The sequence below is a fragment of the Crinia signifera genome, chromosome 5 (assembly GCF_055691185.1).
Source record: "Crinia signifera chromosome 5, ASM5569118v1, whole genome shotgun sequence".
Taxonomy (NCBI): Eukaryota; Metazoa; Chordata; class Amphibia; order Anura; family Myobatrachidae; genus Crinia; species Crinia signifera.
This window is the reverse complement of record NC_139221.1, coordinates 10,225,196-10,251,388: the sequence shown is the minus strand read 5'-3', so window position 1 is coordinate 10,251,388 and position 26,193 is coordinate 10,225,196. Positions and strand designations below refer to the sequence as shown.

Below are 26,193 nucleotides of genomic sequence, written 5' to 3'. Positions count from 1 at the left end.
AGACTGAACCAGCCCCTAACTGTCATTTTTCTAAAAGATACTTAATTCTGTGACATACAGTATGTACGACCACATTGTATTCTTTTCATACGCTCATCATATGAATAACCTTGCACATCAAGCGGTACCAGGTGCACATCCAACCAGTTAGAGAATAGTCATAAAATTCCAGGAGTGGAAGAAAGTGCTCAGCAGCACCACCTACCTGTGTCACTGCAGATATACACTTCTGTTTCACCCACTGTTGCTTATACAGTAAAAAGTTCAATGCATATACTCTTCAATTGTATTCTCATGTACCTAAAAGGACTGCAGTGTAGGCCCTTTCCTAGAGCAAAAATCATTGCACATCCCTAAAAAATGCGCTCTTTCCTCCCTTTTTGTCATTTTGCAAAACAAAATCTATTTTCCGTAACAGTCGGCTCAGTGCTGTTCCTATTTTGTACTTAGCAGGGATATCCCCCCACTCCGCCTAATCCCTCGATCCGTGTAAAATCCCTCAACCTGTGTAAACTTCAGCACCTTCAATTCCTGCTGCGTTCTACTAGGCCCAACGTGCCCAAACTCACTAATAATCTACTCAGTCATATTCTTATTAGTCTTTATCCTGCTTTCTCATAAATGTTGGTTGCAGACCAAAGGGTTCCTACCCCCAATGTCCATTCTGAAGGTAGGAAGGTCCATACTGAAGGTCCATACCCAGTAGGTTTTGACCCAAGCCTACTGGGCTTTTCAGCAGTGCCAGATTAAGCCTTCGGGGGGCCGGGGCACTTTAGACAGGGGGGCCCCCTTGCACTTGTGATTACTGGCCGCAAACTGCATGGGGGAATATTACACTGTCAAAACACAGAGTAAAGGCAGTATAAACTTGGTCAATGGGTAACTTCAGGGGATACATACATACACACACATACACACACACACATACATACATACATACCACATGAAAAGCCTGTGTTTGTCCCTCTGCACCTTACTCTGTAGGAGACCTCAGAGTCCCAGTGCTGCCTCTGATTAAAAACCCTCCCATGACTAGGCTGCTGCTGCTGTTATACATGGGCCTGAGAAGCATGTAATGAGCTCCAGTAATCAGAGCTCAGCACAAACGTTTCAGCCTCTGCCCTCTGGTGCAAAGTGTCATGGGACCTAGTCAACTCCCAGTAATGCACTGCACACTTGGCTCCCGATGATCAGCACCATTAATCATTGTCAGATTGGTGAAGCTGCAGCATTACCCCACTCCCATGCACAAAACCTTTTTTTTTAAAATACATGCCAACCACAGGGGGCCCCTAGCTAGAGGGGGGCCCAGGGGTACTGACCCCTTGTGCCCCCATTATAATCCGGCCCTGCATTTCAGTGTGAATTTCTTTGCAGCTAACAAAAAGGTATCACTGATACTCTACTTATGGAAATACTTAAACACTATTGTACACAAATGTCACTTTCATTCATTGAGCAAAAAAGAAAAGCTTAAAAAATAACACTGCGTAATAGCCATGCCCTAAGGAAGCTACAAGAAAAGCTGCCTGTTGTACGTGGAAGGCTCCAGTGAAAGCAGCACAGAAGTTTAAGTAAAAGAGCAAAACTTCAGAAATACTGTATACGTTCATGGTCCATCACATTTCAAGTTTCTCGGCCCATTGTATCAGCAAAATAAGCCATGCGAGACAGAATGTCTACATAGGACTTTGCAGCTCAAGGTGCGAAGCCACAGGTTCTCACCTAGCTGTACCGTTTGTGGTAAGTGAACCGGCTCCCCAACACCGACTTTGCTTATGGAGGCAATGCGGAACCGGTAGGCCTGGCCAGGTTGGAGATTTTGCACAACATATTCCATGCTTTGAATAATTTCCATGTTGCACTGCTCCCAGTCCCCACCTGGGGCTTTCATTTCAACATTGTATCCAATGATGGGAGATCCACCATCACTCAAGGGCGTGAACCAAGACAGAGTCAAGGTGCGGCTGCTCTTACTTACAACCTCTGGGTCTTCTGGGGGATCGGGGAGAGCTAAAGGTACAACAGAGTCCCAGTAAGATCATTATTTTATTCCTTTACATAGATCGGAAGACGTTCTCCAACTTTTTTAAAAAAATACCACTTTCTACATCAACATCATCTTGGTGCCCTTGTTCTAGAACTTATTATCTGAGATCGATGTGCAGGATGGGCTTTAATGAGTAAACTTTGATAAGGTCATAATATTGCATGCAAGCAACTCATATTAAATAGGCAAGTTTGACAGCCAGGGACTTACCTAGAGTCACCAATTTTGCCGAAGCAACTACATCTCTTGAGGCAAATACCACTTCTCCAGAGTGATACGGTTGGGCGTCTTTAAGAATGAGTGTATACTGGTTCTCGTCTACAGTCATGGACCAGTGTTCATCCGGCTGGATGGGTAGTCCATTTAAATACCAGTCGACCTCATTTACGGGAACGGCTTCACTTAACACACAGCTAAATGCTGTCTTGTCTCCTAGAGTGACTTCGGTGTCAGCTGGAGGCTTCAGAACTTCCAGGCGCCACCCTGGATTCAAACACACACACACACTGTAGCAAACTAAACTCCAATGCCAACCTATCCATACTGTACCAAGCAAAATACATGTGCAAATGTATATATGGGTATTTCATCGATATATAAACAACACATCAAACAAGCTATGCACTCAGTAGAGATGAGTGAAGCGGAGGAAGGCTTCTTGGCGGAACTCCACTTTGAATGTGTAATTACGCATTTTGCCGAATTAAGAGGTTACAAATAGAGACGGGACATAGATAGTGGCATTTCATTCTGCCCTGTTGCCTGGTTGGGGTATAACAAAGGAAAATCGTTGGGGGAAATCCTGAAAAAAAACAAATATGACTAAAAGGAACATTGCGCGGAACGCCAAAATGTGAAACGCGTAAAAAGCTGCAACCAAATATGGAAAAAGTCAAATATTCAAAGATCAATATTAAGAATTTCACTCATCTCTAGTTTTTGGCAATTATTAAACTTTATACCAGGGACTATTATCTACTGTTGATTTGATACACCATTTATCTAAAGTCAGGTATCATGTGACTCTCCTAGCATTTTTTCTTCTTCTGAAAATGTATCTTAGATGCAACATGACACAATTAGGATGCACCGGGAGACTATACTAATTTGGGTACTCTTTACCTAGAAGGGCGCCAACGATCAAAATCGTGGTCATCGCGGGTAAAAATCGCGGTGATCGCGGTCATCGCGGGCATCGCGGGTAAAATTGGATGGTCGCGATGCCCGCGATGACCGCGATCACCGCGATTTTTCCATAGGGAACAATGTTAAAAAAGCTGATTGACCGCGATTTCACTGTTAAATGGCTCAATTGACCCGATTTGGCCATATTAACCCTGAATTAGGCCCAATTAACCCTTAAATGTCCCCCCCAATTTTTGACGCCACCCCACGATCCACGCCAACCCGAAGCGTGGCGAGCGCAGCGAGCCCGCGAGGGGCGGCGGTACGCGTCCTCCGAACTTTTCATGCCCTACTATCCACGTCGGCGTGGTGTGAGAATAGAATAGTGTGGCGAGCGCAGCGAGCCACCGAGCCCGAAGCGTGGCGAGCGCAGCGAGCCCCGCGAGGGGACGCGGATACCTTCACAGGTAGACGCGTCCCCTCGCGGGCTTCACAGGTGTCCGTGTCGCCACGGACACCTGTGAAGCCCGCGAGGGGACGCGTATAACTGTGAAGGTATCCGCGTCCCCTCGCGGGGCTCGCTGCGCTCGCCACGCTTCGGGCTCGGTGGCTCGCTGCGCTCGCCACACTATTCTATTCTCACACCACGCCGACGTGGATAGTAGGGCATGAAAAGGTCGGAGGACGCGTACCGCCGCCCCTCGCGGGCTCGCTGCGCTCGCCACGCTTCGGGTTGGCATGGATCGTGGGGTGGCGTTAAAAATTTGGGGGGACATTTAAGGGTTAATGGGCTCTGTGGCCCATTTAACATTGATTCCTATGGCCAAATCGGGTGGATTGAGGCATTTAACACTAAAATCGGGTCCATCGCGGCTTTTAACATTGCTTCCTATGGGAAATCGGGAGCATCGCGTCGCGGGCATCGCGGGTACGTTTATGGCCGGCCGCGACGCGACCGACACGATTTTCATGTTTTACATTGATTTCAATGGGAAATCGCGGGCATCGCGTCGGTCGCGTCGCGGCCATACATAAATGTACCCGCGATGCCCGCGACGGGCGCCGTACTAAGTAAAGAGTACCCTAATTTGTATATATGACTCTTGTATATCTGTGTGCGACTGAGTCTCTTATGTGTACACAAAGTGCTACGAGGTTGCACAGTCTTCTGGCGCATCCTAATCCATCACGTTCTGATTAAGATGTATTTTCAGATGAAAAGGGTGCCCAATTCATGGGACCTGGTGGCATCTTGTGCTGCATGGTGTATTGAGGCTAGTCGTATGAGTATATAGCTCTTAGTCACACCATGAGTGAAGCAAAGGATTCTGGGTATGGTGGTCAATGCTAATCATACCACTGACATTTAAAGCCAGAGAAGTTCCAATTTGCCCCGTAACAGTTATCTCCTTTCATGTTTCATAACTGTACCCCCAACTCACACCGCAAGAAGTGAACCCACAGGCAGAAAATATATATTTAGTTATAAGCATACAGTATATTGGCAAAACTCTTCCAATTCAGATCCATTGGTCAACTTTAAATCTCAAATCCACTTATATTATGTTTCAAGATAAGCAATTTATACTACTTTTCCCACCAATATTCCCCGTTTCTTTGATGGCGCTAGCCTCTCTGTCGTGATGTCTGTATGTATAATTTCTTGTTGTCTATCTTATTATGTAATTGATGAAACATAACGCTGTGTCCCGGCGATCACTAAGAGGTAAAACGAGTGCATATATGATCTCTTTGATCCCCCTTTCGGCCCCCAAATGGACCACAATGTGGAAAATAATGCGGGGGTCATTGGGATCTCCTGCTCTCCACAGGAGAGGGATTGCAAGATCCCTCTCCATCAGGGCTGCCCCAGTGAAGGTACCAGTCTAAGACCATCTGACATTGTTCCTAACCCCTCTTTTCCTGTATGTTAGCTTTGGAGTAACTATTGATGGTGCTGTTTCTTATGACCAGACTACACAGTGTATACTACAGTCAATAATAAGAGGTTCCAACAAGTATGCTCTTGTGCAGACAGCAGCCAATGATGATGGTGGTACTACTCTATCGTACGTCTTACTGAGTGAGTGGAGAGCTACAGAAACACCCTGTCTAGACTGCCCGAGTGACACGTAAGCGCAGAGCCAGTGATGTCACAGCCAGCTCACCGACATGCTGCGGCCTCAGGCCTTACCTCGGACACTCAGGAAAGCTGAAGAAACCACATCGCCAGCCATGAAAGTCACTCGGCAACTGTCCTGGGCTGTGAGGTTCTTCAGCAAGAGAAGGTGCCGCCGGCCGTTCTCAAAGAAAACCATCTCAACGTTCTCAGACGTCTTTGCCGGCTCATCGTCCACCAGCCAGTTGTAGTTGTAGCACTCGGGCTTAGACAGGTAACACTCAAACAGGGCTTCCCCTCCCTCCACCACATCTATGTTCTCCAGCCCTTGCAATATTTTATTCTTTGCTATTGGAAAACACAAAACAAGACCGTTATAAAACCGGACCCAACAATGACTGCCTCAAAACGCCAACTACCACCAAACGTGGCAAACTGAACTTGCCAGACGGCTCTACTGTCCTGCCCTTTGCTTGTAGAGTATAATACACTCCAAGTTGTACATTATCAGGTTGTAACACGCTTCTCATGAGTTCTTTTACCAAATAAAGACCAGGAAGGGAATGATTGCAGGTCACAGGTTTCTATGTGATAACAGAACTTGATCATTTGTAATACTTATAGGTCACCATTAGGACAGGACTGCTGGGACTTCAGGTCCGGACAGAAATAGGCCCAGGACTGGAGTCTATGCAATATAATACGTCATAATCATAGTTCACATTTCCCTTGAACAATGTAGAGTAGTGCGAATAGATCACAGGGGTCTACCTAGGCACACAAGGGGTTGGAGAAGGTGAAGAGGGGGCCTGTCTATTTGGTCAGTCCTGGGCTCCATATTTTCTGACAGCAGCCCTGCTCATAATAACATACTTTATAATCTGAAATCAACAGTCTAATGGATAAGAGTTTCAGGCCCCATAAATCCTTGTAATCTAAAGTTACCTTCCAAATAAATATTGTGGTGATGACATCACTAGCCACTGTATGACATCGTGGGCCAAATGTAATAGGGTGAGAGTTTCAGAAAGTGAGAGATTTTGGGAGAGTTTTCCCATGTTTTTTAAAGCAGCAATCATTTACACTGCAAAACCAGGTTGATTTTGCCATGTAATTGATTGCTGCTTTAAAAAACAGGGGAAACCCTCCCAAAATCTCTCACTTTCTGAAACTCTCACCCTATTACATTTGGCCCCACATATCTAAAAATCACTGCAAGATTATGGGGTTAATTTGCTAAAATGGGAGTTCTATTGCCCATATCAACCAATCAGATCATATCAATTATCTTCTAAGGTGCTAAATAAATAAATAAAATCTGATTGGTTGCTATGGTAAGATCCCATCTTAGTAAATTTACATCCTGGGTATCTACTGGTTACCAGCCCACCAAAATAACAGAAAACATTGCAGTCATGTCAACAAAATATCTTGCACACAAAAAAAACCCTTGTTTGTACCAATCAGGGAACATGAATTTGAATTTAAATGAAACTCCCGGCAAACCGGCGACATTTTAACTTGTTCGCAAATTATTTCACGTAATTATTTAAAAACACAAAGCACTGTTTTGGGCTTTTTTTGGTAGTGTGGAAGGGGTTGCTTTTGGGTCTTGGCACAATTGACTGGGTAAAAAAGGGTCAATTAAAAAATGTGCTGCAAATTCGCAATGTGGGCCTACGTCCGTGGCATTCGTAAATGCGGCAAATGCCGGGACCATTGGCAATGACCCTTCCGTGACTTCATGCAGATGGTGCTTACCATCCCCTCCCAGGTGGACACCTAAGCTTCTGAATGGGCAAAGCCTGAGATGCCCACTAAACCATTCTCATCGCCACGCCCATAACGCCCCAATCCCCGTGCGCATTATTTCAAAAAACATTTCATTATAACAGCGCAATGTGCCATGGGAGCTTTTGGGGGTTTTCAGGGACCCACCGTAGCAAAACGATGCATGAACATCTGCATCGATTGCAAAAATGAATCAGGCCCAATGCACTCCAGTAATTTTACCCCCGTAATTTCTGTAGCCGCAATAAGCAAATCATTCTGCACATGCACCGTATCGGAATTAAACGGCATGCATGGTCATTCACATTAGCAGAAAGAACAGAGGTCTCAGAAAAGGATTACGCTACTCTATGTTGACGGCACTCGGGATGCTTAACCAACGGAGATAAAACGTGGTCCCAAATACATTATCTTAATTTCATAAAATGAAGTTTGGGCACTATTAAGGATGTCTTCATTCTGTGCATGTATCTCTATCAAACAGAACGTACAGCCAACAGACATCACAACCACACAGAGAAGGCCACTGTAGCATTTGATCTCCAGAAGTGGACCGGTATTTAAGAGAAGTGACATTAAGTACCCCCCTCCCTCTATGAATGGTTGTAAATAATTACAATAATATTTCCACCCAACGATTACTCTATTTTGTAGAACATCCCACATTTTTATAAAGGTGACCATGGACAATTTTAGCACTGGGCAATACAACCCCTGCAACTAATAAGGTTATCTCCTTAGAACTGTGTTATTTTCCAAAAGTTGGACACCAATACAAAGAGAGGCAAGAAGATGAAGGCTGGTCAGGGCCTAAAGACTACAGAGTTCCACGAGTCAGTATGAATGGTTGATTTAACACACTGGTAGGACAGGAGTAAGGAGGTAGTCTTCCAGATTGGATGGAAGACCTCACCTTCAACATCAAGCATGGCGACAACCCTAGTGCCTTCAGCTTCACACACATAGATGCCAGAGTCTTCAGGAACCACAGACTTAATAGTCAGTTTGGCCACATTCCAGTCTTGCTCGATAATGAGTCTCTTCCCATCAGCCCTCAGTTCTACATCGTTTTTCTTCCATGTGGCCAGCACTGGCCTAGAGTACTGGCAAATGAATTCTGCTGTCTCATCTTCATCAATGGCGAGGTCATTCATGGGACTGACCACCTCAATAGTTGGATCTGTCAACCAACATGTCAGAGGGGACATGCATTAAATGGCCTTGATGCAAATTACATTTTCTTTTATCTTAATGCACTTGGAAGCAAAGGCAACAGTGGGATGGGAAAGGCTGGGGAGTGGGAGGATGGCAGTATATTAAGCTGTGATTAGTGATTGGAGCCATATGACAGCCAGAAGTCTTATAGAAGCCCAGGTTACTAAATTTTGGTAAAATCTCTGTTATATTTGCAATAACTGTTCAGTTTAATGGGCAAAATTCGGAATAAATAACCCTATCTGTATTATGGATGGTTAACTCACCAGGACTAATATTTATCAAAGGTCCTTCATTGGCATTCCTCTTCCTACAGTTACCCCCTCTAACTACCGACTCAGGGGACTATTTATCATTCAGTAACACCCATTTCTGGACTGATATCTGCTACGGTCTCTCCTATTCCAACAGCAGCAGCAGCGCCCATAGGTTTCTATGGTGGTCGCAAAGCTATCAGATTGACCAAGGTGTAGATGGCATTAGCTGCTGTAGCCTATGGGATTCATTTCCCAAAAGCTACCCTCTGAGGTTTCCTTTGGGACTCTCCCCTCGCAATGGTTGTCTGGTCAGTAAACCGTACAAGTGCAGGAGTTCCATTAGTGGAATGGAGAGACCTCTGATGTTGTCACATCACTCGGACCACATCACCAGAGGATTGGTTCCTTTCCAGAGACTCTGTCCCTGCATGTGAACACTGAAACCTCTGATCGGTGCTTGTTTTCTTATTACTGCAAATAGTGGCGATAAGAAATTGCAATTATGGCGCCTGAAACCTGATCTTTTGTACATAATTGTTACACATGTACCTCAGGCTTTCTGATAGACTCTTATCTCTTCCCAATTCTCCAACCCACTCTTTGCAACCTTTTAACGCCCCTTTGAATTTATCTATTTCTAATATATATTTTGTCATCAGGCGGATATGATCTTTCCACCAGATCATTCCTGCCTGACCCCAGACCCAATCCTCCACCTTCTTGTCCCTCCAGCTTCTCCTCCTTGTGCTCCTTTCTGCCACGACCCCAGACCCAATCCACCTTCTTGTCCCTCTAGCTTCTCCTCCTTGTGCTTCTTTCTGTCCGACCCAGACCCAATCCTTAACCTTCTTCTCCCTCCAGCTTCTCCTCCTTGTGCTCCTTTCTGCCCGACCCCAGCCCCAATCCTCCACCTTCTTGTCTCTCCAGCTTCTCCTCCTTGTGTTTCTTTCTGTCCAACCCCAGACCCAATCCTCCACCTTCTTCTCCCTCCTGCTTCTCCTCCTTGTGCTCCTTTCTGCCACAACCCCAGACCCAATCCTCCACCTTCTTGTCCCTCTAGCTTCTCCTCCTTGTGCTTCTTTCTGTCCGACCCAGACCCAATCCTTAACCTTCTTCTCCCTCCAGCTTCTCCTCCTTGTGCTCCTTTCTGCCCGACCCCAGCCCCAATCCTCCACCTTCTTCTCCCTCCTGCTTCTCCTCCTTGTGCTCCTTTCTGTCTGACCCCAGACCCAATCCTTAACCTTCTTCTCCCTCCAGCTTCTCCTCCTTGTGCTCCTTTCTGTCCGACCCCAGACCCAATCCTCCACCTTCTTCTCCCTCCAGCTCCTCCTCCTTGTGCTCCTTTCTGCCCGACCCCAGACCCAATCCTCCACCTTCTTCTCCCTCCCGCTTCTCCTCCTTGTGCTCCTTTCTGTCTGACCCCAGACCCAATCCTCCACCTTCTTCTCCCTCCAGCTCCTCCTCCTTGTGCTCCTTTCTGTCTGACCCCAGCGCCTTCCTCCACCTTCTTCTCCCTCCCGCTTCTCCTCCTTGTGCTCCTTTCTGTCTGACCCCAGACCCAATCCTCCACCTTCTTCTCCCTCCAGCTCCTCCTCCTTGTGCTCCTTTCTGTCTGACCCCAGCGCCAATCCTCCACCTTCTTCTACCTCCCACTTCTCCTCCTTGTGCTCCTTTCTGTCTGACCCCAGCGCCAATCCTCCACCTTCTTCTCCCTCCAGCTCCTCCTCCTTGTGCTCCTTTCTCCCCGCCTCTTCTTTTATTAGTCTTCCCAATAGATCTCCATCAACTTGCTCTTTCCCATAATGTCCGCCTCCAGCTCTCCCTCTCTACTAGCAACTTCCCCTTCTACATAAAATATGACCCCGTCATCCCCATTTTCAAAAACCCTCTCTTGACCCTGCTTGAGTCTCCACCCCTCCCCTTCTCTTCCTCACTGCGGAAATACCGGCATCTCTTCATTTCCCAAAATGTTCTGCCTGGGTGTCACACTCATCTCTGTCATTCCCTCACCATATCCTGTCGCTCACCAACGGTTGGTACCAACTGAGAGGTAATGAATCTCCAAGATTATCTCCCTCCACACTCTGGGGGTCATTCTGGTTGGCTCGCCAAGTAGCGGTAATTTGTTGCTTAGCGAGACTCCGCTGCCGTGTGAATATCCCCACCGCACTGCGAATGGATGTTTTGCATAAACATTAATTTGCAGTGTAGCGTGTGGGGCAGAAATAATTCGATGGTCGCAGACCATCAAATGATTTCTACCCTGCTTGCAAATGTAAGTCAGTCTTGTGACGTCCGGGATCGAGAACTGGGCACACGGCTGACATCAGCCACCCACCCCCCAGGCAGGCAGGTGCCTGCCTGTGTTCGCATGGGGACGCCCAGCGTTTTCCTGGGAGCACCCAGCGTTTTTGTGGGTATGCCCAGGAAACGCATGCGAATGCCCCCTGCCCACCTCCATCCGTTCGAGCGACACTGAGACTATGCAAGTCTCCGGAGGGGCCCACTCAGAAGCCGTGCAGGATAGAAACATCGGTCCCTGGGGCGAACACGCCAGGGACCAAATCAACCAGAATCAGACCCTCCCTCTCGTCCACTTAGCTGGTGACCCCGACTCTTCTCCCCTTTGAACATCACCTCTCATTCTCATCTCCAACACTTCTCTCGTGCTGCCCCTAGTCTAAAAATGCTCTCGCTGCTCTCTCTCTGTCCCCACCAGACTGTCCCCCAACCTCCATTCCTTTATAACTCACAACACACTCAGGCCTAGTCGTTCACCCTGTGTTAACTTCACCCAGCCCATGGTGACTTATCTACTGTCTCCCCTAGTCCCACTGCTGCTACCATTATTTCAGTTTAGGTCTGTAACTAATGCTCCTTTGGCCAAGAAAAGTTTAACAGCCACCAAAGAACAGACTGGTCCTAATTATGAGTGCATTGTGGGAGTGCTGCTGGTCTGGATAATCTGTACCTGACATAATACAAGTGTTGATGATGTGTCTAAGGCGCACCTAGTGGTATTTGAGCATAGGGCCAGATTCTCTAAGCTTCAAAAGTGATAAAATGGAGAGTGATAAACAGCCAGCCAATCAGCTCCTGTCTGACATTTTTCAAACACAGCCTGTGACATGGCAGGTAGGAGCTGATTGGCTGGTGGTTTGTCACTCTCCATTTTATTACTTTTTGAAGAATTTTAGAGAATCTGGCCCTATGTGAGACACAAATAGGGTGTCAGGGAAAGATAGAGAAAGAGAACAAGGGAGAAAGACAGAGGAACGATACTGAGAAAGAACATGTCAGCGAAAGAGAGAGATAGAGAGGGAGCTAGAGAAAGAGAGGGGGTGCAAGTGGGAGAAAAACAGGGTATGAGGGGTAGATAGAGAGAGATGAAGACAGTGAAAGAGAGAGGGGGAAACAAGAAAGAGAGGGGTAAAATGGACAGGAAGAGATAAGGAGGAGCAAGCTACAGAGATAGAGAGAGATAGAATGTCAGACAGAGGAAGAGAAAGCGGCGTAGGACCAAGAGAGAAGGAGAAGCGAGCTACAGAGATCGAGAGAAAATAAAAGGGATGGATAGAGGGAGATAGACTTCCCCACCCCATACACCTGCAAATAGTGTCACCTGAATTGTTGCCATCGGTAATCATTAATGATCCACTCCACCTTATCCTGACAAGGCTGCCATATTTGCGCAGTTAGAGGCCGGCATTGCATGCATCAACAATTCATAAAGGGAATAAAAGCATCAATTTGGGCCATGTGAAATTTCATCCTGCAATGCCTTGAACCCTCCTTTCCTTGTGCGATTCAGAGGGATGATAGAACATTTGTACCAGAACGTGATCTGTGCATTTGTCACATTAGGCGTTATCGCAGCAATGTTACCGGCACACACTGAGATATTGCTGGATTTTGTTTTGTGGGTTTAATAAGATTTGTTCGGTGCAAGGCTTGCAAACGATGAAAATCCGCAACTCTAATTAAAAGCTTCAAGACAAAATCTTAATCGCTATCTAGCATACAGTAATGTAAATATTGGATGCTTTATAGAGTAACGCAGAATAAGATTGTACAGTATGGTGTTACTGAAACGGGTTATTACATTATGTGATTAGATTATTGCTAGTGTTTTACCTCTAGGAACAACCAGAGACGCAATTATCACTGTGGCCGAACTGCTTAAAGCCTCCTGTCCGCAACGCCAAACTCTCTGTTCGGTCACCAATAAATGGTGTGCCAGTGATTTTGTGCAAGATATCCCCTGAAAGGACCCATTCTTGGGTGGTAACTGCAAATTCAGTAATAGAAGTGTGCAGGGTGGGCTAGAGTTAGGCTGGGGAAGGGATGTTCATTTTAGGCACGATAGAGGGTTTAGGGTTAGGCTGGGGGGGGAAGGGGGCAAGTGATGTTGTTAGCGTTCAGCTGTGGGCAAGGGGGAGCTAGGTTAGGGTGGTGAGATACAGGGATTAAAGCAGGGGAGCTTTAAGGGAGGAGGCAGCCCATGTGCATGGGGGAGGGGGAGGAGGCTGTGTGCACTACACACACTGCAACCATTATAAATATGCCACTGGGTTAGTTAGGCACTAGTGGGGAGGGCTAGGGTTCACCTATCTATGGGGCCCATTTATCAATGAGCTTTAGCTATTTAAAACTCATCGTGTATGATACATTGTGCTCCAACCAATCAGCTTCCAACTGTAATTTTTCCAACACATGGCAGCTAAGTTGATAGGTTGGAGCACCATTTCTCAATAGCAAGGAGTTTTAAATAGCTAAAGCTTGGGCCTCCAGATTTCTTGGTTTGGCAGGTGTGCTACTTGTAGGTTACCACATGCTATTTATAAAACACTCTGTTATTGTATACAGGTCACAAAATAAATACATCCCGAATACAGTGGCGTAACTACTTTAAGGCAGCCCCAGCTGCCACTTGGGGGAGCAAGCCACAGTGGGGTCTATGTGGGCGCCAGCACCCGCTGGACGCACTGACATGCTGCTGCCTGACACTGCCCACTGGCTGTGCACCGGAGGCGAGTCAGCCGCAAAGCGGGTACGGCCATGGCAAAGACGAAAATCCCCCCCACTGATTCAATTGACTGTACACAGAGCCGGCTATTGGCTACTGTGTACAGGGTGGGTGGGCGGATGGGCGTGCTGGGATAAGTCAGAGCCAAGGGAAGCAGCAGTGTCTGCTGGTCTCCCTTCCTCTCTCCTGCTTCAGCTTCTCCATTATGCGTGTGACATCCTCACCTCATGCTGGGGAAACACGCTGGAGAGGAGCCGGGGGCGCACCATAAACTTTTTGGCAAGGGGGAGCAAAATTTATAGTTACGCCACTGTCAGAATAAAAAGCATCATTACAATTTAGGAGTTTGGAATTGTCATATTTTTTAAAACAATTGTTCAGAACTTTATAACAAAGTCTCCCGAATCATGATATGGATGTTACAGTTGGTGTGTCTTCTAATGGCCACTTTTCCTGAACCAATGAGAGTTATTCCGGACAGGTAAGACACTAGCAGGAGACTAGCAGGCGTGTTAGTCCTTTTAAATACCTTTAATTAACAGTTTAGCGGAAGAAACGAGAGACCCCGTTTTGAAGGTGACCACGCCGGAGTCATTGGTCCCAAGGTTTTTTAACGTTAGGGTGTGGACATTCCCTCCATGCACTGAGATCTCATTGACATCGCTGTTCTGCAGAGGAGAACCATCCAGCCACCACTGCACGTTCCGGACATCCTGGGTGGACAGCTGGCAGGAGAAAGTGGCCGTCTCCCCCGCAAAGACATCCGTGTTCTTTAAACCAGACACTATCTCTACGTTACTCTCTGGCAACGGGTTTCAAGATCAAAAAAGAAACATAAATAAGATTCATCCTAAAAACGCCAGATTAGCAGGATGATAAATACGGTCGGAAAATATGTGAGGTGTGGAGATGGCATTAACCCACTTTTGTTCTCTGAGGCATAATTCTGGAATCCGAATAACAGGTCAACAGCCAATTGGTCGGCATTCATCAGGTCGACAAATACAAAAGCTCAACCCGGTCAAAAGGTTAACACTGCTTAAAGTCAACAGGTTCAAATCGTCAACATCATCATTTACCATCCACGTGGACTATGTGAAGGTCCATGTTTCACTCTATAAACTTTACTGTTTTGTGACTACTATTTCCATGTTACCATATGTACCTGTTGACCTTTTCTGGTGTCAACCAACTGGCCCCATCAATCTTTTGACCCATTTGATCTAGTGTCTGTAGACCATATGGGGTTATGCTATTAACTGATGACGTCTTTGGTCTCCGGTTGACCCATTAATCCACGCCCCGTAACACTACCTAGACCAATGACTTACACCCCGCAGTTCTGGAGAAGCGCAATATGCAGAGAAGGAGCTGATCAGAAGATACTGTAGATGCCTGCTGATGGTTGGACAATGGAGCCTCATTCTCTGCTTGTACCAGGCACAGTGGACACCATGAACATACAACATACAGTGCGGTGGTATCTACAAACATTGAGACCATATATGTCCGTCACACAATACACAGCAGGAAACACTGGGCCTTATTTTGGTTCACTCTTTCTGACAAAATACTTCTTAGACGGACAAAACCATGTGCACTGCAGGGGGGAAGATGTAACATGTGCAGAGAGAGTTAGATTTGGGTGAGTTATTTTGTCTCTGTGCAGGGAAAATACTGGCTGCTTTATTTTTACACTTCAATATAGATCTCACTTTGAAGTAAAACCCCACCCAAATCTAATTCTCTCTGCACAAGTAACACCTGCCCCACCTGCAGTGCACATGGTTTTGTCCATCTAAAGCCCTGTACACACGCTTAGATTTTTGCCTGTTTTCGATTCGATTTTGCTTATAGAAGCAAAATCAAATCGAATCCTAATCGAAATCGAATGGTTTTTGTGTCACTTTCGATCTGCTTTCGATTCGATGCGCGCTCCCGTTTTCACCAAATCGAACACAAAAATCTTCTATGCAGCCAAGGAAATCTCAATTCGATCCAGTAAATAGAATGAGTACATTGTGCCTACATTGTGAAATCCAAATCGAATCGAATGCAAAAGTACAGATCTAATGCCAAATCTAATGGGAAGATCCAATGCCAGATCTAATAGAAAATCGAATCTAACATCAAATCTAAAGCAAATCTAAGCATGTATACAGGGCTTTAGAAGGATTTTGTCAGAAAGAGTGAACCAAAATAAGGCCCACTGTACAGGAACTGGTGACACTAACGGACAATGACTTTGTCTCAGCAGACAACTTTATCGCATGCCCTGTACATGTCCTCCTCTCAGATTTATTAAAGATATTACTGAATTTCCTTTGTGTTGGTTTTTATTGTTGCACATAACTGCTCTGCAGATATTATTGTTTTCTACTATAGTCTTAATCATATTTGCCTTCCTGACCCTCTCCATGGGGGAGAAAATGCTCTGTTCCTGGACTTCCCTGGTAATGTATGATCCCTGGTAATGTATGATCACCTTTACTTAGCTCACCACAGGTGCTGGCAATCATACATTACCAGGGAAGCCCAGGAAGAGAGCATTGTGTCCTCCTGGAGAGGGGCATGCTGGGGGGTATGGATAATGTATGATTGTCAGCACCTGTGGGGAGCTAGGTAACTGATAAGAAAGGTGTCACCACAGGTGCTGGCAATCATACATTACCAGGGAAGCCCAGGAACAGAGCATTGTGTCCTCCTGGAGAGGGGCATGCTGGGAGGTATGGATAATGTATGATTACCAGCACCTGTGGGGAGGTCGGTAACTGATAAGAAAGGTGTCACCACAGGTGCTGGCAATCATACATTACCAGGGAAGCCCAGGAACAGAGCATTTTCTCCCGCATGGAGAGGGTCAGGTAGGCAACTTAATTATCTGCTGTATCAGTAACCAGCTGTAATATGGAGGGTTCAGAAGATAAAGTAATTAATAACTGTATAATTTGCATTTGTTATTTATTTTGGTCATCTAAAACTAGTCAAAAACCGTGTCAAAATGACGGCTTAGTCCCTATCTGCTCCTACCTCCAATCTCTGTCTTCACAGCTCCCTCTCTCCATACTCAGGAAATTTGAAATAGATCATTTTGGTTTCACTTTCTGTTAAGGAGTAATTTGGTCCATTTAGTGGCCTCTAGTGGTCACTGGTGGTACTTCAATTCAAAAAAGGTGCAAATTTAGCCTTTATATAGTGATGATGATGTCATTTCAACTCATCATGTGTAGTGCTTTGGGTTTATTCTATTGCAGAGAAGTGTAACTTTGTTGCAACAATGTAAAGGCAAATATTAGTTATAACTGCCTCATTTATGGGCCTATTTATAATGTAATTAAGTGTACAAAAATCTACAGCTCACAAGTAAGTAGGTTAGGGGGGTTCAACATGTACAATCAGAAGACTTTGCAAAGTGTAATACCTATAATTAATAGATCACATTATCAAGTGAGGCATTTAAAAATAATACAGTATGTGGAGTTTTTGGTTTAATGATTTTAGTAAATACGTCTCTTCTTATGACACCTCCCAACAACAGGTCAGACGTGTTCTGTGATTTTGCTGAAAAAGTCCTCAACTTCCTGTTCTTTCAGAGTTAAACATCACGTGGAAAGAGCAAATGTGCAGTGATATTATCAACCAATCAGAATGTTGTCCTCATTCCCGGGCGTGTAGTGGAGTATAAAGCAGACTGCTGATTGGTTGGCACACAATTGCTGCCTGGCAGCATGTTAGTAATCGCCCCCAGCCTCTATACTGTAAATTCATGCGGTATGCACATATGATGCTGTACCTGATCTGACAGCGGACAGTATAGAGCAGGGCTGGGCAACACCGGCCCGCCACATGTTAATGAACTACACATCCCAGGATGCTTTGCATTAGTTTTGCTATGTGGCCATGCTGAAACTGATGCAAGGCATGCTGGGATGTGTAGTTCATCAACATCTGGAGGGCCGGTGTTGCCCAGCCCTGGTATAGAGGCATGCCATGTCTACCGGGTGTATTAACTTATGGTCAATTCTAACCAAAATCTCTGAGAGAGATGTGCAAAATACCTGGAGGGGTACATACTAAACAATGGGTGCAGTGTGCACAGTGTGGGCCCCCCTGGGACACAGGGGCCGGTGCGCCCCATGCACATTGCACCCATTATAAATACGCCACTCGTTCTATTACTCCAGACTTATGGGATTGTTTTGTACGTCCATTTAAAACGTAATATTAAAACATGATCATTAGTAAATGTGTGTATTATCTGTGGAAGCCCAACATCGATAAAAATCTATTTGAATCTCTCTGAAATCGATCAAAATCGATTAGAATTGACCGTTAGTAAATATAGGGCGGAGTATCGGAAGCGGAATGACTACACAGAGCATGCAGGCGACACCAGGTATATGCACCTTACTGACTGCTAATGGGCCGGTGTATGGGCAGGGGTGCCGGTGCCCTTATTACCCTCCTAAGATCAGAGGCTCCCTGGGGCCGGCCGGCATTATAGCCCATGCAGGGGGCTGCCCATAGGGGGTATCACATAAAAGCTTTCTGTGCCGCCCCATCCGACCCCGGCTCCGAGGGGGCATTTACACTCAAAAAGTCACTGCTTGTCACTGTCCTGGCCCTCAGCCAGTCTAGGTCCAAAGTCATAGGGTCGACATACACAAAGTAAACATAGAGGAAAGGATGCCAGTAGCACAATGTCAAAACAAGGAGAAGGTCGACACATGTAAGGGTCGACATGAGTTTTGGGGGGGGGGGTCTTTTTGGACGGTAAAGTGTGGCGAGCTCGGCGGAGTGAGACACCTTGCCTGGAGCATGGCGGGAGAAGTAAGTCATGTGACGGGACAGGGAGCACTAATTTGGGGTTCACATAATGAAATCTACAAATTGCCTCCAAATACATGAAAAACCCATGGCAACCTTTTTGTGTCTCGACCGTCCTGCTTGTGTCTGACTTTTGCCAATATTTCCCTTTGGGTATATTGACCTTTTGCTTTTGACCTATTGACCCTTTAGATCATAGCTCAACTCTAAATCCCAGGGTAGCAGTAAATCTGCCCGGTACCTGTGCTACAGCCAGCAAATGTCTGAGGCGATGACCCACCTGTGTACGACCCCAGTGACACCCCAGTAACACCCCAGTGCATAATGATGTCTGAGGGAAGTAAAGGGGCGCTCATTGCACCACAAGTAATTCCCTGCACCGAATCTTCTGCCCCCCACTGTCTGTTACCTTGTACGAAGACGGAGGCGGTGGTCTGCGCAGCGTCGGTGCTGCAGGTGTACGGGCCGCAATCTTCCAGGTCCACGTTGTGTATGACTAGTTCTACTATAGTCCCACTTTGTCTCATCTCATACTTATCACTGGCCCGCAGAACCAGCGCCCCTTTCCTCCATTCCACGGGGGCTCCTTCCCTGGACACCTCGCACTGTAACACGGCCGTTCCCCCTTCCTCGGGTTCTAGGTTCTGTAGCTGGCGTGTGAACGCTACTGGCAGGGCTGGAATACAGCATCGTGTTTAGTAGATAAGGAACATAAAGAGCACAGAGATGTTACAGAGGTGACCCTATACCGGGCGGGGAGAGGTGACCCTATACTGGGCGGGGAGAGGTGACCCTATACCGGGCGGGGAGAGGTGACCCTATACTGGGCGGGCAGAGGTGACCCTATACTGGGTGGGTAGATGTGACCCTATACCGGGCGGGCAGAGGTGACCCTATACTGGGCGGGTAGATGTGACCCTATACCGGGCGGGGAGAGGTGACCCTATACTGGGCGGGCAGAGGTGACCCTATACTGGGTGGGTAGATGTGACCCTATACCGGGCGGGCAGAGGTGACCCTATACTGGGTGGGCAGAGGTGACCCTATACTGGGTGGGTAGATGTGACCCTATACTGGGCGGGCAGAGGTGACCCTATACCGGGCGGGGAGAGGTGACCCTATACTGGGTGGGTAGATGTGACCCTATACTGGGAGGACAGAGGTGACCCTATACCGGGCAATCTAGCAGGAAACAATAATAAATATTTAAAATATATAAACAATTAAAGCAATTTAGTACAATCCAGGAAAATCCTCCGTTACCTGTAACATGCAGCGCGGCCGCCGTTCTCTCAGTCCCGACAGTGCAGGAATATTCCCCAGAATCCTCCAGTGCAAGGTTCTCAATGCGTAAAGTGTGAAGCGTTCCCTTCACGCCAATCTCGTGCCTTCCCCCGTGTCTGATCACCGCGGACCCTTTCCTCCATTCTGCCGCTATGTTGGGCTTGGAGAACTCACAGCTGAGTGCAGCCACCGCCTTCTCCTCGGCGTCCACCGCCTGCAGCGGCTTGGTAAATCTCAGGACTGCGGCTGGGAAGGAGACGGCATGGTGTGATCATTACGGATGGAGGCGGAGTCATGTTACAGTCAGGCACAAGACAGAATAGCTGTAAAGTCACTAAGGTGAAGGGGAGAGTTATCAAAGCTTGGAGAGAGAGCTAACCAATCAGCTTCTGTCTTTCTTCAAACTTTGGGGCAGCTGTATTAAGCCTTAACAAGAGATAAAGTGCAATATTCAATTGATGTCGGATCCATTTTGCCGGATCCATTATTCAATTCATTGGCTAAATCCGGATGTCGGATTTGGCCGATGATTGACACTCACACGGCCGGCGCTCGGACTGGGTGAGTCCGGCAGTGAGAGTCGGCGGGAGACATCGCTGGAGCCGGGTGAGCTGCTCTCGGGTATGTACGGGAGGGTGCTGGAGGGTGCAGGCGGTGGCGTGAGGGTGCGGGCTGCGGTGTAAAGGAGGACGGCGCCTTGTAAGCTGCTGCTGCTCACCTGGCGCCGTCCTCCCTGCCTTAATCGGGCATTTTGTTATGCCGGATTGAGAATGACGGAAACACAGCAGTTTTGGCTGTGTTTCCGTCAAAAGCAGGTGAATTAGCGGCTCTTCCGTCAATCCACCGGCTTTTCGGCATGTTGAAACATATCAACATGCCGAAAAAAAAAAAGTTAAGATTGAATAGATCGGAACCCCTTCCGATGTATTCATGTCGAAAACTGCCGTCTTTTCGGCAAGACGGCAGTTTCGACACTGATTGAATATACTCCAAAGTGGAGGGTGAAAAATAGCGATAAAGGACCAGCCAATCAGCTCCTAACTGCCATGTTACCGGCTGTGTTGGAGAAAGAACAGTTAGGGGCTGGGCAGGTAGAAGAACATTGTGATTTACTGCAAGATGTATACAGATATTACATAACATATGGGACAGCATATTGTTCACAAAGCAAAATAAAGAAAAAGCACCCGACTGGCCAAAACCATGCTGTACTGCAGGTGGGGCAGATGTAACATGGGTAGATCGATTTAGACTTGGGTGGATTATATTTTTTCTGTGCAGGGTAAATACTGGCTGCTTTATTTTTACACTTTTGCAGTATTTAGACTACAGTTTGAACACACCACACCCAAATTTAACTCTCTATGCAGATGTTACATCTTCCCCCCTGCAGTGCAGCATGGATTTGTCCACGTTTTTTTTTTTTACTTGGCTAACAAATCTGAATCAGACTATGGTGTTCTTTAGCATGTACCAATCAGGACGATATTTACAATTATCCGGATCAATGAATACAGCGATCAATTTTTGACGTAGATTAACGTTTAACCTTCCAAAAATGCAGCCGATGCACTTTTGAGTGTGAGCTTCAACCTGCGGCACTTTTTGCGCACGGATCCATTTTAAGCGCGTTTCACCTTATGTCACCTCATTGAGGGTGAAATGCGTTGCACTAACATGTACTCTGAACCTTCCGAGAGGTCACACTATTCACCTTTAACTTCTAATTCAGCTACAGATGTGTTCTGTCCCACCCTGAAGCTGACCATTCCGGAATCTTCCGGGGAAACCTTTCTCAGAGTCAAAGTGTGAATCTTCTTCTTGTGGACGGCGATCTCGTTCATCTCGTTATTCTGCAGCGGCACGCCGGCCAGGCACCAGTGCACATCAGGGGCATCATCCCTAGACACCTTGCACTTAAATATGGCGTCCTCTCCTTCCTCTACCGAGATGTTCTGCAGCTGATCCACAATGACGGCTTCTGGTTCTAAAACAGAAGATAATATCAGACAGCATTCTAGCCCTGGTTTATTTGTAGCTGGCTTTATTTAATTGATCATTTATGTTGCCATGACACCTATGTTACGTGTTACTTAATGTTTCGGGTGGGTTAAATACAAGGAGACCCAGATGGGTGGATTCCCAGATAAGTACTGCAACAAAATACCTTAAATATAATATATGAATTTATTGTATACTTAGCTAAGGTTATTAATTAATTCAGCAGATGTCCAATCACATCGACAAACTCAGGAGCCCCACCCTCTGCATCTAGAGGCGGAGTCACTTTCAGATCTTCCTGGCATTTCTGCAGTCAGTGTTTTCTTCCATGCAATGTGGCTGGAAGTCCAGCTCATATACTGTAGGCTGTAGAACTCCTGACTAAGCTATTTCATAGTTCTAAAGTCCAAATTGTGCAATAATGTAAAGGGTAAAAACCAGTAGGTGTCACCGTTGCCTCAATTTTGAATGTTATAAATACAGATGGAGCCTTCTTCAACTAGCCATCTCTGGATAGCCATGGTGAGTCATGGCTCACCAAGGCCTATTGTTCTCAGATGCAATACAATACATAGAACAATACAGTAGGGGATTAGCATAGGTTTAAGTCCGACAGCTCTGGCTCACTTAATCCTGCTAAAGGGCTAGATAAGGATGGCTCTCCATCTGTAACATCCAAATAATCCATGTTATACACTTTGGGCCTGATACTTGTTCACTCGCAAAAGCAATCTCTTTCTTTTTTTTTGTTTCTGTGCAGGGTAAATACTGACTGCTTTATTTTTACACTGCAATATAGATCTCACTTTGAAGAAAAACCCCACCCAAATCTAACTCTCTCTGCACATGTTACATCTGCCCCACCTGCAGTGCAGCACGGTTTTGACCATTAAAGAATGAAATTGCTTTTGTGAGTGAACCAGAATCAGGTCCATTGTCTCGTCAGACAAATCGGTACTTGTGAGTTATCTGGGCGTCCGATTTTTTGATTGTATGCCTTAAATTAAGGCATACAATCAGATGCGATGCGATACGATATCGCATCGCATCGCAACGCATCGCATGCGATGACCCGATTTTTCCATAGGAATCAATGTTAAAATGGACTGAGTCCATTTTAACATGGAATTCAATGGGAAAAAGGGGTCCTTTTCATACCCCTACTATCCAAGTGGGCATGGAGTTGGATATAAACCTGTGGCGAGCGTAGCGAGCCACCGAGCCCGAAGCGTGGCGAGCGAAGCGAGCCCCGCGAGGGGACGGTATTCCGTGTCCCCTCGCGGGGCTCGCTACGCTCACCACGCTTCGGGCTCGGTGGCTCGCTACGCTCGCCACAGGTTTATATCCAACTCCATGCCCACTTGGATAGTAGGGGTATGAAAAGGACCCCTTTTTCCCATTGAATTCCATGTTAAAATGGACTCAGTCCATTTTAACATTGATTCCTATGGAAAAATCGGGTCATCGCATCGCATCGCATCCGATGGTCGCACGCGATGCGATGTCCCGATCCGACCCGATTTAAAAATCGGACGCCCGGATAACTCACAAGTACCGACAAATCAATACAAAGTCAGGTGAAGGAATAAAAGTTCTCCGTTACCTTTGACAGAGATGGATGCCACGGACTTCTGGTCCCCGGTGTCACAGGTGTACTCTGCGGCGTCCCTCGGATGTAGTTTGTGTATATGGAGCTCGACCACGCACCCGGACTGCTTCATTTCATATTTGGCCCCTGATTTCAGAGCTAATCCAGCCCTGTACCAGGTCACAGGGGCATCGGGTTTAGAGATCTCCGCCTTCAGCGTCACGGAACCGTTCTCCTCTCCCTGCTCGTTCTGGAGGTGGCGCGTGATCAGCGTGGGGGTTGCTGGGAAATAACGGGATTGCGTTAGGCAGAGGAAACCATTTGGTTCTGGGGTTGGCTGACAGAGCATAGACTCTCATGGATATATGGCAGCGGGCAGTGGCCAACTCCTGAAGGTTTTTTTTTTTTTAAATAAACAGAAATGTTCCAGTAATTTAGGGATGGTGAATATAATACAACAGATGCAGCTTAGATTGTTCTATATAAAGGGACATGACTAAAATAAGATGCCATAGTTAATACGGCCATAGTTCATGGACTAGACTGGGGGAACGTTCTCCTGCACAGAACACAGTCATAAGCTTGGCATTCACAATGTCGACAATGCTGACACCACAACGTCAACAGTTAGAATGTGCACCTTGTTCAGATGTTGACAGGCACCAGGTGAAATGCTGACGCTAAGGTGTGAATTATGGGTAGGAATTAAGAACATAGGGGGTTATTCAGACCTGATCGCATGGCTGCGCGTGGGTACGGCTCAGTATTTGGGGGAGGTAACTGAAGGGTTAAAATTTGGAACCCATGTAGCATATAATAAATGGCACGTAGACTGTCTTTTCCATGGTTACGTTGCAAGGTCACAAGTTGTAAGCCTGAGCTGCCTTATCTCTCTATACTGTTTCTATTTCCCCTTGGTATTGGTATGCAGCATGTTCATGCATAACCTCCCTTATAATAGAAACCCCCCTTGCTACTCATTTCTTTGTGTAATATCTTTTATGCCTCCTGTTTAATCTGCCCAGCAACTGTTAAACGAGCCAATAACAAAGTAACACACACTTGTACACTCCCATGTATCCTGCCTTTTAACTTACTGTTAAACTCCTAATAAAGCAGAGTGTTTCTTGACTCGCCACCGTGTGTTTGGTGTGTAGTGTTAAGATACATTCTCACGGGTACCTAAGGGGCCATCAAGTCGAGGGGCTACACATTTATCCTTACAATTTGGGGGCCAGTCCGGGGTCCAGACGATCGTCCCCTGATCGGTAAGATAGAGAATTACTTGTCTGTCTTTTCCGCTAAGGGATTGCGACCATCTACTGGATCTGAACTCACTCCGTGTTCCGGGAACACGTGACAAGGTAATATTTAAGTCCGGGACTTAATATTACGTAATTATATGTAAGGAAATTTATGACGTCATAAAATGTATCAGGGATACAAGGACCAGGGGTCCACGTAAAGGTAATTCAAGTCCGGGACTTGAGATTACGAAACAGGTATCCGGTATACCGCAATTGAACCAGGGGTTCACAGAGAAAGCCTCCTCGATCTGATCGCCTAAATATATGTATGTACATGTTTGTCTGTTAATGTTGCAACTGTGTATTTGTTTAAAACACTCAGTAGACGGGTGGTAAGTGCACGTACGCTGAAGTGTTCTATCTGTCTTATATACAACTTACGGTATATTTTGTATTAAGAATACTCAGTGAACGGGTGGTCACTGAATACTCAGTGAACTGAGTGTTATTGCTGTTTAAAAGTGATCCTAAGTAGATTTGCAAAGTGATTTGGCTACTGAATGTAATTTTGTTTAAAGTGATTTTAAGTACAATTGCGACTTGACTTGTGACAGATATTATTGTGACTATATTGACTGACATACTGTTATATTATGGGATTATATTAGAGTAAAGAAACAGAATATTCCCCGCTTTTACCAGGAGAGACATGTAAAGAATATGTTGCCCGTGTCTCCCCCACAAATTACTATTTCATTAACCCTTGAGTAGACAATTTAGCGGGGTGGATAGGATAATTAAAAATCATCCCAAACCAATGATAACACCAATAGGATGCATAACATATTTAAAGAAAGCATGCAAAGGACGCAGCTTTACCCAAGAAGGCATAGATGCTATGTGGGATCAACTTGCTGCACATATGAATGAAGTGTTTAAAGCACGCTCATCTCTCCCCATAGCTGTAATTATAAGCAGAAAGTGTCAGAAACAGTGACAAATTTCTGGAAGAGATTCAAGAAGTGCTGGACTGAGGAAGCAGGTCTGCCGCTTCTGCATAATGATAATTTACTTGTTTCTACTTTCATTAATAATCTGCTGCCGATATATATATCCTCGCTGTGAAGCAGAGTTTTTCAACTTGGACCTCTGATACAGTGAAGGATTTTGAAAAACATTTGTATGAAAAGGAAGCAGCAGGTTGTTTTGAAGTTAAAAGAAACACTGTCACACCATCATATACCCCGTTCACACGCTTCCAAAATCAAAACAATCATAGGAGACAGAATAAACCATTCCGTTCTCCTAGAGACAGACTACCTCAGAGGGCTCCTGCGGGACCCCCACCCAACAGGCAGACAAGCTGCTATAACTGTGAAAGGGATAGCCATTGGGCTAGAGACTGTCCGTTCCCTTCAAACAAACCCCGACAGGTCAGTAACCCCATGCAGCCCAGCCAACCCAGACCTAGAGACAACCCCAGATTTCAGATTGACTGGCAGGGACAGACCTTAAAGGGCCATGACATAGGAAAACATGAATTTACTGTAATACCTGACTGCCCAATCAATTTGCAAGGCAGATATCTTCTCTCTGTGTTGGAAATCACAATCAATCCATCAGAAGCAGGAAAAGGAATTGATGTTTCATCACCACACTTGCT

The 26,193-nt window shown here is 46.1% G+C and overlaps 1 protein-coding gene across 1 annotated transcript in view; it reads right to left on the bottom strand.

The window, feature by feature from the left end:
• The window catches only part of OBSCN (obscurin, cytoskeletal calmodulin and titin-interacting RhoGEF), a 332,859-nt gene that overhangs the window by 145,052 nt on the left and 161,614 nt on the right, over positions 1–26,193 (bottom strand). Inside the window, exons 61-69 of the mRNA XM_083186473.1 lie at positions 23,299–23,565; positions 21,409–21,681; positions 19,674–19,940; positions 18,820–19,086; positions 14,113–14,385; positions 7,999–8,265; positions 5,370–5,642; positions 2,261–2,533; positions 1,726–2,013 (exon numbers count right to left, since the gene is read on the bottom strand). Of these exons, the coding sequence (XP_083042599.1) occupies positions 1,726–2,013; positions 2,261–2,533; positions 5,370–5,642; positions 7,999–8,265; positions 14,113–14,385; positions 18,820–19,086; positions 19,674–19,940; positions 21,409–21,681; positions 23,299–23,565 (2,448 nt within the window). The remainder of the gene's footprint in view (positions 1–1,725; positions 2,014–2,260; positions 2,534–5,369; positions 5,643–7,998; positions 8,266–14,112; positions 14,386–18,819; positions 19,087–19,673; positions 19,941–21,408; positions 21,682–23,298; positions 23,566–26,193) is intronic.